This window comes from Mus musculus, chromosome 8 (assembly GCF_000001635.26).
Source record: "Mus musculus strain C57BL/6J chromosome 8, GRCm38.p6 C57BL/6J".
Classification (NCBI taxonomy): Eukaryota; Metazoa; Chordata; class Mammalia; order Rodentia; family Muridae; genus Mus; species Mus musculus.
This window is the reverse complement of record NC_000074.6, coordinates 25,171,141-25,185,739: the sequence shown is the minus strand read 5'-3', so window position 1 is coordinate 25,185,739 and position 14,599 is coordinate 25,171,141. Positions and strand designations below refer to the sequence as shown.

At 46.4% G+C, this 14,599-nt stretch overlaps 1 protein-coding gene across 9 annotated transcripts in view; it reads left to right on the top strand.

Moving 5' to 3' along the window:
- Tacc1 (transforming, acidic coiled-coil containing protein 1) overlaps positions 1–14,599 on the top strand; it is a 101,873-nt gene that overhangs the window by 70,685 nt on the left and 16,589 nt on the right. For 4 of the 9 annotated variants that reach the window (XM_006509146.4, XM_030243615.1, XM_006509147.4 and 1 more), the window contains exons 2-4: positions 7,746–7,806; positions 10,475–10,598; positions 14,416–14,468. In XM_006509146.4, coding sequence (XP_006509209.1) covers positions 7,746–7,806; positions 10,475–10,598; positions 14,416–14,468 — 238 coding nt within the window. Of the gene's footprint in view, positions 1–2,809; positions 3,918–6,433; positions 6,470–7,745; positions 7,807–10,474; positions 10,599–14,415; positions 14,469–14,599 lie in introns of all 9 variants that reach the window. The other 5 variants (XM_017312859.2, XM_030243614.1, XM_006509143.4 and 2 more) reach the window with 2 other exon arrangements.

The following is a 14,599-nucleotide window of genomic DNA, read 5'->3' as shown; positions in this document are numbered from 1 at the left end:
TTCTGTAGAAACTGGTTTCTTCTCCAGCAAGTAGAGGACATTTTGCCATGTCAATGATTACTTCAACCATTGTGTGTGTGTGTGTGTGTGTGTGTGTGTGTGTGTGTGTGTGTGTGTGTGTGTGTGCACACGCACGCACATGCTTGTCTTTTTGTGTTTTGAGCCCGTGACTCTCATCTGTAGCTTGCCTGGCCTCTGCCTTCTGAGTACTGGGATTACAAGCTGGTGCCAGCACGCCAGGCTGTGCATTGGGATTTTAATTGCTGGCCTGTGCTCAGACCACTGGTACTGAGGTGGCCAGCACTGTGGGCAAGGCACTCGTGTTCTGGAGGACCTGTACGTGGCAGAGCTGGAGTCTGAGAACCCACCAGGTTTTCCTTGTGGAGATGTTGCTGCTGACAGTCATGAAGCCAGCGGGAGCTTCTGTCATGTGGAAATGGTACCTTTCTTCCTGTTACTAGACAGCTTGCTTTTCTCCACATACCCGAGTATAAGCAATAGCTTCCGGGTCTTCTCTACAGCAGTGCCCTGATTTGCCAGCATCAGCTAGCTGAACAGCCCTAATCTTACAGCAGGTGCCCTCAGTTAGTCGACAGGGTTAGTCACAGGGCTGTCTTTAGTCTCCTGCTCACAAGATGCTGATCTCTTGGCTACAAATTTTAGGGTCCTGTAACCCTTTCAAGTGTGATAATTTCTTCACATTGTCTCTGAGACTCCCCAATCCTTTTGTCTACCCTAGCAGATGCTATGAGGGAAATAGTAGGTAAGGGAATGTCTTAGGGTGTTAATGCTGTGAACAGACACCATGACCAAGGTAACTCTTCTAAGGACAACATTTAATTGGGGCTGGCTTCCAGGTTCAGAGGTTCAGTCCATTATCATCAAGACTGGAGCATGGCAGCATTCAGGCAGGCATGGTCTAGGAGGAGCTGAGAGTTCTATATCTTGTTTGGAAGACAAACAGAAGACTGACTTCCAGGGAGCTAGGAAGAGGGTCTTAAAGCCCATGCCCACAGTGATACACTTCTTCCAAGAAGACTACACCTACTCCAACAAGGCCACCCTGGGCCAAGCACATCAAACCATCGCAAGGAGCGAGGAATGTTCTATGTTCCTGACTTCTAATGGTAGCCAGTCCCCATCCTGTAGCCACTAAGTGTGAGATATTGCTTGTCAATGTTAAGGTCAGTCAGAGCCTGCATGTATGCCTGAGGGACAGCAGGCTTGCTTTCTCAGGGTAATATTACAGATTTAGAAACCAAAGAAAGGGGTCATTTATCTGTAGCCAAAGGAGAGGAAGCAGCAGTGTGCTCAGATGTGCAGATCGGAAAGGAGCCCACAGGCAACATTTCTCAGCAAAGCTCAGATGTGCGCTCAAATTCGTTTGTGATAATGGCAGACCTGGAACCCTGGTGCACATGCGTACCGTGTTTCGACTGCTTGCCTTTCTTCATTTGTATGTGGGTTTGTTTATTTGGGAAATGTGTGCTTGTTAGTGTACGTGTGTGCATTTGTGTGTGGAGGCTGGTGGTTGACAGGGATCTTTTCTGGTTCACCTTATCTTTTGAGACAAGGTCTCCGACCGAACCTGAAGATCATTGGTTTAGCTGGGTGTCCAGCCAGTGAACTCAGGGAACCGCCAGGTCCCTCCCCTTCCCATCCAGTGTTGGGGCTGCAGAAGTTTATCCCCACTCCTGGGTTTTGTCTGGGTGTGATGATCTGAACTCAGGTCCTTGTACTTGTGTGACAAGCACGTGACCTGCTGAGCCACCTCCCCAGCCCTGTTACCTTTCCTTAGCTGAGGTTATGAATTTGAGAGCAACTTGCAAAGTCCATTCTCTGTGTTTCATTTTGAGCATGCCTCCAAGTTACAAAAGAACTCCGGAAGTCACAGACTGAAGGGGAAAGGGCCGCTCAGCTCCTGGGTCCTTTCCTGACAGCCGAAACCACAGCTTTTGCCAGGGTTATAAAGGAACTCGGAGGACTGGGGTGTTAGGGCCAGGCATCCAGGGAATGGCTCAGAGCAAGGGTCTGGGAATAGCAGACAGATTTCCAACTTCATGACTGAAAACATCAACAGAAAACCCACTTCATTTCCTATCTCTGTCTCCTTTTCTTTGATTCCTCACACTGGGGATTGAACCCAGAGCCTTGTGAATTATAAATAAGTGTTCTCTGGATGAACTGCATCCCTAACACTCAACACTTGTAAAACAACGATTACCAGAGGCTGGGGAGACAGTTCGGTGGTTAAGAGCACTAACTGCTCTTTTAGAGGACCTGGGTTCAATTCCCAGCACCCATGTGGCAGCTCACAACTGCCTGTAACTCCAGTTCCAGGGCATCCAACACCCTCCCACACACGTACATGGAAGTGGTAACAAGTTGCCATCAGGCAAGGCACAAATCCCTCCTATCAGGGCTGGGTCCCAAGAGCAGTCAGAAGCTGTGACCTTAATTCAGGTCTGCTAATTGAAGCATTCTGCATCTGGCCTGGAAACCAGTTTGGTGTTTGTGAGCAGCCTTTCATCTGAGCCTCAGTGTGGGGATTTCACAGGGTGTGAGCATCACACGGGCCACGCCGCAGCAGGGCATTCATTTCTATACATTTGCTCAGTACCGAGTTACTAGACTAGCAAGGACAAATCACGTTAGTGTGTGGCGTCTTTAGGCCATAATGGCCGAGCTAAGAGGAGAAGAAAGATGTGGCTGCTTGTTGAGCTGAAGTCACACAGTACAGACTCTCTTCCAAAGGGGGAAAGAATTCTTTAATAGAGTTTTCTTCTTCTTCTTCTTCTTTTTTTTTTAGAATCTCGAGAAGCCGATGAACAGTTGGTAGCAGAAGTAATTGAAAAATGTTCACCCGATACATGTTCTCGATCTTCAGAAAATGAAGCGCCACAGGCGACCGTCGATTCTCACCCAGTCAAGGATGTCAGAGGGAAGGCGGAACACGATGTTAGCAAGATCTCAGTAGTGAGGCCGTTTTCAATAGAAACCAGGAATTGTACAGATGACCCTGCGGCTCTGGGGACAGCAGCAGCCCATGGCTGTGTCCCCGTGCTCCCAGGCATGGCCTTGCCTTCCACCACACCGGAAGCCACTCAGGATGAGCCAGTGATGGACAGAGGCATGGGGGTTACATTGGAGGCTTTTACAGAAGCCAGTCTGAAGACTGGAGGACCCTGTCCAGAGCCCGTGGCCAGCAGAAGCAAGCTAAGAAAGCCCAAACCTGTCTCCCTGAGGAAGAAGATGGCCCCTGAACCGGAAATGTTGATGGAGGGTTCACCTCTCCCTAAGGCTTCCTCCCCATGGCTTCCTGATGGCTTGGATCAGAACGCGAATCCTAGTGTGCTGAGAGGCTCGGGGGCCCAGAGATCTCCCCTTAACCTTAAAGAAACAGCTGGTGTTCTCAGTAACGACACCAGTGACTCGGGGGTCGAGCTGCAGGGTGGGTCCAGGGACCCACCTCTCCAACTTGAGGATGATTTTACAGAAGATGGGGAGAATGTCAAGATCAGGAGCGCCCTTCCGAAGCAATCTGGCAGGAAACCCAGTAACAAACTGGCACCCAGTATACGAAAAGATGGCGTCAGTAAGCCAGTAGGTGTTGAGCAGCCTTCAGACCCAACAGTTCAAGATGCCTTGCTCGACCAGATGTCTCCTAAGCTAGATCCGAGTAAACGGAGTCATCCCCCCGCTAATTTCTTCGGGAGTGGCCCCATTCTGCAGAACTCCCCACCCCTCTCCTCCAAATGCTCCCACCACTTTGACCCAAATAACATTAACACTGATGACTCCGGGGATCCCTGCAAGCCAACCCCAGCTTTGACAAGCAGCGGCTTTTGTCCCGCCACTGGTAATCATGTTAATGAAATCTTAGACTCACCCAAGAAGGCAAAGTCACGTTTAATAACGTACGTGAGTGACATCGGGCGCTGGGTGTGTGCTCTGGATTGTCCTCTGGGAGTTTGGCAGCTACTTTTGGTCTCTGTGAATTGCAACCATAAATGTTTGAGATACAGTGGGGCATTTTACACGGTAGCCTTCCCTCCTCTGCTCAATTCTTCTGTCCATTTGGAAGCATCACAGATCAGTTGATTTCTGCCTTATTTCTGAAACCTTGACTTACTTAGTCATCTCCCCCTATCTTAGATACATTTTTTAAAAAAGTGTTTAGAATAAATCAAGTAAAGATTTGAGGTTTTCAGAAATCCTTTCATGAATCACATTGTATACAGAATGAATTCAGGTTTTAGTGCTGGATCCCGTCTTTACCATCCGAAACTATCTGTGTAGGGTCAGTGGTGTGGAAAACACTCTTGAAGACAGAAAGTTGTGATTTGTGGTGGTGGTGGTGGTGGTGGTGATGCGAATTCTTGCTTCTTTGTGTGTTTCTAGTTCATTGACAAATTTCTGTGATGAGAATGGAGAGTTTCTAAGTGGCTAGTTAAACCTGGGTAAATTGGTTGTGTGTCCCTTCAACTGCCAGCTTTTCCTGAAAAACCTGAATGAACTCTTAGTTTAGGAGTTCCCAGAGTAATCCCTCCGGCCATATCCCATGGTCAGGTTTTAAACTCTGATCCAAGATAAGGATCTCACGATGAGTACAAAAGATAATATTCCTGTTTATACCTGGTGACGTCTTGTGAAAAATCGGGTATACAGGGGACAGCGCCATAGAGTTTAAAATGCTGAAAGGAAGTGTATGGGTGGCTGTAGTTAGATTGGCAAGGGAGATGTGGATGTCTTGCCTGCATGCATGCCTGTGTATCACTTTCATGCCTGGTACCCGCAGAGGGCAGAAAAGGGAGGCATCAGATCCCCTGGGAACTGGGGTCACAGACCATCACAAAGCTCCACTTGGAACCAAACCTAGTTCCTCTAGAGAAACAGCCAGTGCTCTGAACTGCTGAGCCACCTCCCCAGCCCCAGGAAATACCTTGTCTAAAAAACAAGAGTTGGTGAGTTAGACTGGAGAGGAACTCTCCAGGGGGTTAAAGAGCTGAGATACTAGTTTCATGACCAGTAAAGTCAAGCCATACAGGAATCAGTCCTCCAGAGTGCCACCGGTATGTCTAACGTGGTGACAGGAGCAGTCTGCTCTCCGATTGCATATGCGCAGCCAAACAGGCTCTGGAGACTACTATTGATCGTTCTATACAGTCTGCACCTGACTTCTATGGTCCCATAGTTAGATCAGGACAGTACTCGGGACATCCTGGTCATGTGGCTGCCCTGGTTCTTCATCTCTTAGATGCCAAAGCGAGGCTGAAGCTGCTGCTTTTCTGTCAGACTAGATCTGGGCTCAGGAAGGAGAACGGACTGCATTTTACATCTAGAACCCCCAAAATGCCCACTTTTGAGCCCCACCATCCTCATCGGGTGGCGTTTTCTACCGTTCAACATTTATGGAATAATGTCTAGATCTAATAGATCACACAAATTTAATTACTTTTGGGGGGTGTGGGGGGAGATTACCTGATCAAAATTATTTTCTTGAAAGCAAAGAGCACCACGGAGCACTTGTGCATTGGTGGGATTTGGAGCGTAGAGCCCCCTTCCCTTTTGAAACGACTGAAGCATAGTGGGACTAACAGCCTCCAGGGATAGATAGATAGGTTTTTGGACTGATACAAAAGATGAATTGAGATTGAGACAATAAAATGTGGTTAGGATTCTGCAGACCGAATGATGTAAATGATGTGAAGTCATCTTGAACTTGTTCTGAAGCAGAGTCTCACTATGTAAATTCAGAGTATCCTTTAGCTTTTGGGCCCCTCGTCTTAGCTAGCTGGGTGCTGACTTAACCCCCACGTTACCCCGTGCTTGACTCCCAGCGAGTTCCCCAGTGTCGCCTGTGGCAGAGTCCACCAGGTATCTTTCCAGCTGTGTCTTTGCGCAGCCGTTGCCTTTGACCTGGTCTCAGACCGTTGGCTGGAGTGTGCTCAGTAGTGGAACGCTGTCTGTATGTGCCATACCGTTACACGCATGGGTGGTTACTTTTCAATCTATAAAACTGGACATAAACCTTTCTCAGTGTTTGTATCAATCTCTCCTTTGAGCTCTTGTTACCATTCATTGGCCAGGGCTAACATTCGTGAATTATCATTTTTAATTTTTTTGGTATTCTCTCTTTTTTGAATTTTTGTCTGTCTGTTTTGAAACAAGATCTCACTTGTAGCCCTGGCTGGCCCAGAACTGGCTTTGTAGGTCCCTCAGAGCTCTGCCTGCAAAGTGCCGGACTTAAAAGGTGCGAAACCACCATGATGCCTGGTTTGAAGGTTGATATTTTTAATTTGTATCTTACATGATATCAAGAACTATACAACTCTTTAACATCTTCTAGACAAAAGATAAATGTTGTAGTTTTCACATGACTCTTTCCCATCTGTCTATCTCTTTCCTGTCTCTAATCTTGTTGATGCGTCAGGACCACTGAGCAAGTGAAATTTCTCTGTTTTCTGTTGTAAGTACTTGTGTTGAAAGTTCTGTCTGTCCCGGGGACTGTTGGCGGTCTGCCGCCTCTTCCCCCAACTTGTCCCCGCTGCATGTTGGCTTCTGTTTGACCTTCTGATAATTTTCTTGCATTTTATTTGCCACATCTTAGTCAGCTTAGCCTTGCAATCGTCTGTAACTTAAAGGAGTGGAGATTGCTTTTTCCACCTTGGGGTGCAAAAAGCATGCGGCCCCCTGCTTTCTTAGCATGTATCATGTGGCACTTTGAACCCAAAGCTGGCTTGGCCCCAATCATGCGGCAGTGAAATGATGGACCGCTTTGCTACTTAATGTTGGGAATAATTAAAATTTTTATTTTATTTTATTTTGTTTTGTTTTGTTTTATTTGGTAGGATGAGGCTGCTGTCTTAGAACAGGTAATACATTTTTACCAAGTAAACTCAAGTTTGGTTACACTTAGAACATTAAGGAAGGAAGAGCATGAGTTGGTGACCTGTACACTCTGCTAATTTATATTCTTGTTTTTCTTTTTCCATGAAAGAAAAACAGATTGGAAATATTTTTTTTTCCTTTTGTTGGTCAGAATGGTGTGGGTTCCCCCGCCCCCTGGATATTTTAAATTCATTCAAACAGAAGAGAATCTGTAATAGTCTTGGGATCACAAGTTATGTACTAGTCTTAAAAAAAAATCACAGACAGCCAAGTTTTCTTCAGTTCTGGGCATTGTATACATGGTACTTTCCTTTTTCCACTTTACTATTGAAGAATGGTAACAGTGTGTCTACTTTTTTTCTCTGATACTTTCTTTCGGCCATAGTTCCTTTCTGTAAGCACACAGGTCTAGACCGCAGCTGTCTTTGGAGATTTCTGTGGTTTCTAGTGCAATAAAGAATTTTCAAAGAATCTGGTCCAGCGTGGTAATTTTTCTGGTGACCGTCAACACCAAGCGAACAGAGATCATAGCCAAACGTTGCCAGCCGCTGGCAGTTCATAGAGGTGTTTAGAGGCTCTGAGACTTTTTTAAAGAACTGTGTAAATAAACGTGTGAGGTTCAGAGTTCTGGTGTCTGGCAGTCCACAGAACCAAAGAGGGTGGTCTTGCCAGAGATTGAGCCGGGCTGTGGGTCTCTAGGGTACGCTTTATCTCCACGGCTCTCCCATGCAAGCGTAGGATGATGTGGTACTGTGCGCTTTGGCTTCTCCCACACCCTGTGCTGTGTTCTGCCTCATCCCCAGAGAGTTGTCATCAGGATTCCAAACTGTCTTGTCTGTTCCTCTTGTTTCTAGGAGCGGCTGCAAAGTGAAGAAATACGAAGCTCAGCCTCTCGATTTGGACGCGTGTTCCCAGGTAAGTCAGTGACGCTGGCCAGAGTGGGTTTTGTCCCCCGTGGATGTCTGGGTACTCGGCCTTAAGGAACCCAGTTATTAGATTCCTAGTGTCCTAAATGTGCCCAAGAAGACCCTGAAAGAAAAGAAAATCTGGAGGCTGGAGAGATGGCTTGCTGCCCAGGAGTACAGGCGTCTCTTCTGAAGGACACAAGTTCAATTCCCAGCACCCACGTGGCAGCTCACAACTGTCTATAACTCTAGTTCCAGGGATCAACACCCTCACACAGACATACATGCATGCAAAACTCCAGTGCACATAAAATAAAAATAAATCATTAAAGTAGTACAAATACATATATAGTCATTCATATATTCATATTCTCTGTCTCTCTCTCTCCTACACACACACACACACACACACACACATCTGTTCTTCAGTTGGAGGAAAATAGCCTTATTCTAATGTATCAACAGGGTGCAGTTCTCCAGGTCACCAGAGATGGTGTGAGGTGTTAGTTAGTATGGGTTCAGTGAAGGTAGTTGACTCTGAGAACTGGATAGCTTTGTTTTATTTTTATTTTAAAGTTCAGGTGGCTTTCTGATTTTTTGCCTTCAACAAAGTGGAGTACCTGAAAATACGCCCTAAGAGAGGCTGAGCATGGACCCTGGAAAGGGTTCAGAGAGTAGAGAGACGTGCTCAGTATGAGACAGACTGCTGCCTCTCCTTGTTTATAATCAGCGATAGCTCTTATTATGACTTCCATTGCTTCCTGCTGGTTACAACTAGAAAGATGGAATCCAGGCACTAAACTGATACCTTAAGGATAATTAAATCCTATTTCACCCCAGTGATTTAGGATACACATACATGAATTTATGCCGTAATTATGAACTAAAACCAGAGCATACAGGTCTGACTGTGATGCAGTCTTTTTTATGTTTTTAGACTTTATTTCAGTGTAACCACAATTCTAGAAACACACAATACCGTTAGGTTTACTGTATCTTGTGCCAATAGCTTCATGCTTTAAAAGGAGCAGCGAGAATTTGCAATTTGAATTCTTTTTTGTGGCTGTTACAAGTATACAAAGCAGGTAGCACAAACTGAGACATTTATTTTCAGTTTTCTAAAAGAAAAGAAAAACAACAACAAAAACAGGTTTGGGGCACGTGTCTTTAATCCCAGCACCTCGGAGGCAGGGGCAGGTGGATATCGATGAGTTTGAGGCTAGCCTGGTCTTACATTGTGAGTTCCAGGCCAACCTGGTCTACATAGTAGACCCCCATCTCCAAACAAAAACCAAAGCCTTATCATTATATGATAAAGCTTTAGAGATTAATTAGTTCAACAAGATCTGCCTTTGTGCAAGGTAATATTCAAAAGCCTGCTAATTTCACTTACTTACATTGTGTGTGTGTGTGCATGTGTGTAGAAGTCAGGGCCGTGTGGAGGAAGTAGACTCTCTTATTCCACCACGTGAGTTCTGGGAGCTGACATCGTCCTCACCTGCTGAGTCACCTCGCCACCCCCCATCTTGGATGATTCTCATAACTCATGCCATAGTTTAAGGATAATTTACACATTAGTAAGTTATGGTGGTAACCTGACAGAATAAAACAGTAAGCGTCAGAGACGTATACGGAAAGTGTTTTAAGCAGAGATCAGAGACCTTAAGGAAAGAAGACTTTTAGGGCTAGGGCTCTGTGGGTAAGTCGATTGCTCTGTAGGCCTGAGGGCTTAAGTCCAGTCCCCAGCACCAACGAGAACCACCAGGAGCAGCAGTGATAACTACCGTCCGTCCGGGGCCAGGTCAGCCAGCCTAGCTGGACGGCCGAGAGCCTGCTGATAACTTCCTTTTAAACAACACTTTATCTGTTCTTGACAATTTCTACAGGTACACTGTATTTTGATGTTATCCATTCCCCACCCCATGGGATAAATTGTTGATAGAAATGAAGTGGAAATACAGATTCAGAGGAAGAAAATACTATAAAGCCATGACTATTAAAGGACATGTTTGTATAGTTTTGAAATGGGTCCTAGGTTATCATATCACTTGCCAGGCTTTAATGAGAGTTTTTATGATGATTCCAATATGGTCCCTGAAACATAATTATTAACGAAAATAATTACATACATTTTTAGACGTGACTAAGACCATTATGAGCCGAGTGTACTTGAACTAAGGAGGAATATCCTTAAGGGAACTTGGAAACTTTTTATCTCGGACCTCTCAAGGTGCTTGTTTTCAAATTTAGGTCAGAAAAGCTCAACTTTTAAGAACCGGGTGTGGTGGCGCACACCTTTAATCCCAGCACTTGGGAGGCAGAGGCAGGCAGATTTCTGAGTTCAAGGCCAGCCTGGTCTACAAAGTGAGTTCCAAGACAGCCAGGGCTATACAGAGAAACCCTGTCTTGAAAAAACCAAAAAAAAAAAAAAAAAAAAGAAAAAAAAAAAAAAAGCTCAACTTTTAAAATTTCAAGTCTAAACCACAGAAATGAAGTTCTAGAAACAACAGCATCTCTGGTTTGAAGGGCTGAAGCTCTCTCCTAGTTCTGTAGTTGACCTGTGGCAAACCCTGAAATACCCTCATGCCGTCACAGCTACGAGTCCCATTCCAAAAGTGTCACTGGGCACCATGACTGCCCCCTCTGAAGGACACTGTCTTATCTCTCCTATTTCCCAGGATGAAGGAGCCGTGATCTCGAAGATCTCAGAGATTCCCAACAGGGACGGCCACGCGACTGATGAGGAGAAGCTGGCCTCCACGTCGTCGTGTGCTCAGAAGTCAGCGGGGGCTGGGGTCAAAGGTGAGCCAGGGGAGGACCCGGAGTACTGTGAACGAACAACCGATGTTCCGTCTCTACCGTAAATCCGTGAGTTTTCATCCTCAGGAGCAGGTACAGGAGCACAGGCATGCTGGAAGGCCCAGGTCTCCTGAGGGACAGTTAGTGAGCGGATCTGTGTACTTTCTTCATTGTGAGAGATACAGAAGTGCTTACTGCAGTCCTAGGCACAGACACAGGGAGACGTGTGGAAGGTGTCCAGGGGATGCAGATTGAATTTATCCATCGTATTTGCATCAGTCCGGCCAACCTTAAAGTAGTGTGGCCTGTAAATATGTCCTTCATGTGGCCTTCTGGGATTGCTACGCTTACTGTTTATAGCTCCCAGCCATTATAACATGGAGGTTATATGTTGGCCTAACTCTCAATGCTCTGACTGTCACTTGTTCTCTGGCAGCCTGCTTGTCATTGTCCTTCAGAGAAGCTACATTGCTGAATAGGTTGATCCAGCCACCTGGTGAGAAACTGGTCTTTGTCCAGGTTTTGCAAGATTTATGTGTAGCAAGAAGTGAGAATCACAAATTTGTCTTACCTAAGGTTCTTTTTGTTGAGTGTTTGCGTCTCTGCACTGCTGGGATTGGAACCCAGGGGCTATTGTGTATGCCAGGCAAGCACTCTGCCACCTGGGCATATCCCCAACCCTCTCTTGGTTTTGTTGAGTCTGACTTGCTGTATAGCCCAGCGTGGCCTGAAGTTCAGCATCCTCCTACCTCTGTCAGTGAAGTCTCATGACCTCATCCAATTAAATTTTACAAAGCACAAGAGTCTTCTAAAACAAAGGCCAAATAGAAAAGAATATGGTTTGGTCTTGGGTCTTTTGGGTTAGGTCTTGGTCTTGGTGCTTTGAGCTTATACCATCACGCCCAGTGTCTTAGCCACTGCTGCCATGACAATAATACCACACCCAAGACAACTTATTAAAAAAAAAAAAAGCATTTTCCTTTTATATTTGAGGGGGCAGGTCATGGTTCCCCATGACCGTCATGCCGTGGTGGGGAGAATGGCAGCAGGCACGGCCCTGGAAAAGTAGCTGAGAGTTTGTTTGTCGATAGCTACCACACACAGGCTGGGAGAGAGGGAACTAATTAGGAATGGCTGGATTTCTGAAACTTCAGGGAAAGTCAAAACCCAGGGACACGCCTCCTCCAGCAAGGCCACACTTCTTAACCCTTCCCAAACAGTCCTACCAGCTGGGAAGCAGGTATTTAAATATACCAGCCACAGGAGCCATTCTCACTGACCTTCCCCCTTCTCTCTGGCCCCCAAAGGCTTGTAGCCATGCCACAGTACAGAAATACATCTAGTTCAACTTCAAAAGGCCGGTAGCCTTTCAGTCTCAAGACTGTTTCAAGTCCCACGTGTCTTCTGAGACTCAAGGCAATCTCTTCATTGTAACTCACTGTGAAATCAAAAAAGCCAACCACATATTTGGAAAATACAGTGCACATAATATACATTACTGTTCCACAAGGGAGGAAGATAGCGTGAGGGGGAAATAGCAAACTCTAGTCTGTAGCCCTGTGTCCCATTGCCAGCGGGTTCTGATAGCTCTTCCCTTGCAACACACTTCTTGGGTGGTTCCCCTCCTTGTCTGCGCTCTCCCCTGCAGATAGGACACACCCAGCCAAGGCCTCTGCAGGTCAACCCAGGCTTCACTTTCACAGTTCCTTGTGGTGGCCCCTCAGGGCCTCCACGCAGGGATCCCTCTGCCACACAGCTGGCCTCAGTGGCTTTCCTTATTAACCCCTGAGGACGATTACACAGCCCCTTTATCCTGTATTCTCCATGATGCCAAAGCCAGAACCCTGTGGCCGTTGATGCCAAATTCTGTCGCTTGCTTGCAGTGGCACCTGGCCCCCTCCTTGAATGAACTGCATCAGCATAAGCTTTGATTTACGGATGCCTTTCAGAAGCAGATAGCAGCAGCCTTAGGCTTTTTTCTCTTCACAAGCTGCAGGATTATCCAGAGGGTCTCAGGGTAAAAGAGCCTTTGTTCCATTTCTCCATATCTCATTTAGCGCAAACCGCAGCTCCAGCGTTCAGTTTCCTGGGTGTCCCTTTTCTCCCCAAACTATACATTTTGTATTCCTTTTTGCTGCACTTTTCTCTTATTAACATAGATCTGCATAAGAGGGGTCACTAATGACCACATGGCATAATCAATATTAGGCTGTCCTGAAATCTTCTCTGCCAGTGAAACTAATCCAGAGCATGTCAGTTAGCCTCAGGAAGATTTTCACAACAAGGGTGAAAGCAGCCATGTTCCTTGCTTAAACTGTTACAAGCGTGGTCTCTAGGCCAGCTGCTGTATTTGTTCCATCTGAAGCCTTGTGAGCTGGGCCTCCCTGTAGAGTCTTCATTGCTCTCAATACTTGTTTTCCAGGCTCTGACTAGAGTGGCCTTTCAACCCTGTACATAAGTGTTCAGCCACTTTCCCATGGCCTTCCATATTTCTCCAAAACCCTCAACATGGCCAGTCCTGTCTCAGCGGGAGCCCACACCCTCATCCCAGCTCCTGTGTCAGGCTGCTGCGGTCAGTGACTGACCAGTACCTGTGAAATCTTCACATGCTAGCCAAGAGCCGAGACTAACCTGGCCCAGGGCCTCGTACCGTAGGGCACTTACATCACTCCGGAAGAAAGACCATCTTTAGGTCCCATGCCACATGAGTGCTCTTAAACTTTGCTCACTGAAAGTTTAGAACTCTGAGCTAGACCGAAAACAGTATTAAAGATTTGACTCCCTGGGTGGTGGTAGCACGCGCCTTTAACCCCAGCACTTGGGAGTCAAAGGCAGGCGGATTTCTGAGTTCGAGGCCAGCCTGGTCTACAGAGTGAGTTCCAGGATAGCCAGGGCTATACAGAGAAACCCTGTCTCGAAAAAACCAAAAACCAAACAAACAAAAAAAGATTTGACTCTTTGTAGGTAACAGTTTAATGTGTGAAAACTCATGACCTGCTGCTAACCCAGGAAAGCAGGTATAAAGTCACTCCCTGAGCGGGCCACTCCCTGCAGCCTCTTCCCTGCGCCCACCTCAGTTCCCACTGTGTTCATTTCTGTGCTGCATCTGATGTCTGAGACAGACAGCCTGCGCAGAGGAAGGGGTTACAGCAGACTGTGGTTTCAAGTAAAACAGACGTAAAGGAATCCTGTGGCACTCGACAGTGTTTTCAGTAAATACTGACTGGGGTAATGCTTACATACTGCAGCAAGGAGGTGTTTAGCTTTAGTTAGTTAGTTTTTTATGTGCTTTTTAAAGACTTTTTTTCTTCATTAATATAGTGTCATTTCCAGCCATGTCACACACACACACACACACACACACACACACACACACACCCTGCACTCCCACCCAAGGAAACCAGTTAGAAAGGTGTGAAGGCAATAAGGAAGTTGGTTTTGGTGTCCTCCTGAGGCAGAATTAAAATGTTCTCTTAGCAGGAGGACTCAGCATTAGTTTCTACTTTTCTGAAATCGGCCAGGTTCGGTAACGCTCATATGCTAAACTTCCAATGGACACAAGAGGGCAGACTGGCCATTCCTCCTGCCTGCGGGTGGACAGCTCATGGCCAGCCAGGGCCAGCCAGCTCTTTGCAAGCTTGCCTCTGTGGACTTTTAACAGCAAACAGGAGTTCAAATCGAGAATGCCATGCCACCTCCTAGGATAGCTTGAGGTTCTGCGTTGGGACGTCTGGGCCTGTGCTGGAGTTGCCCAGCCTTCACCAAGAATGAAGGAACCCACTCCTTGGACTAAGTATAAAAGTGACTTTCTATGTTTCAGGCATAGAAAAGGAGACATGCCAGAAGATGGAGAAAGAGGAACTGGCTGTGCATGTAAGTTCTCAAGCGTGGAGAGGGGGTGGGGGTAACCTGGGTTTCTTTTGGTGTTTGGGAGCCCACAGTCATTTGATAAATAAATTCTAGTTAATATTAGGCGATGAGGAGGGGAAGACATATATGGCTGC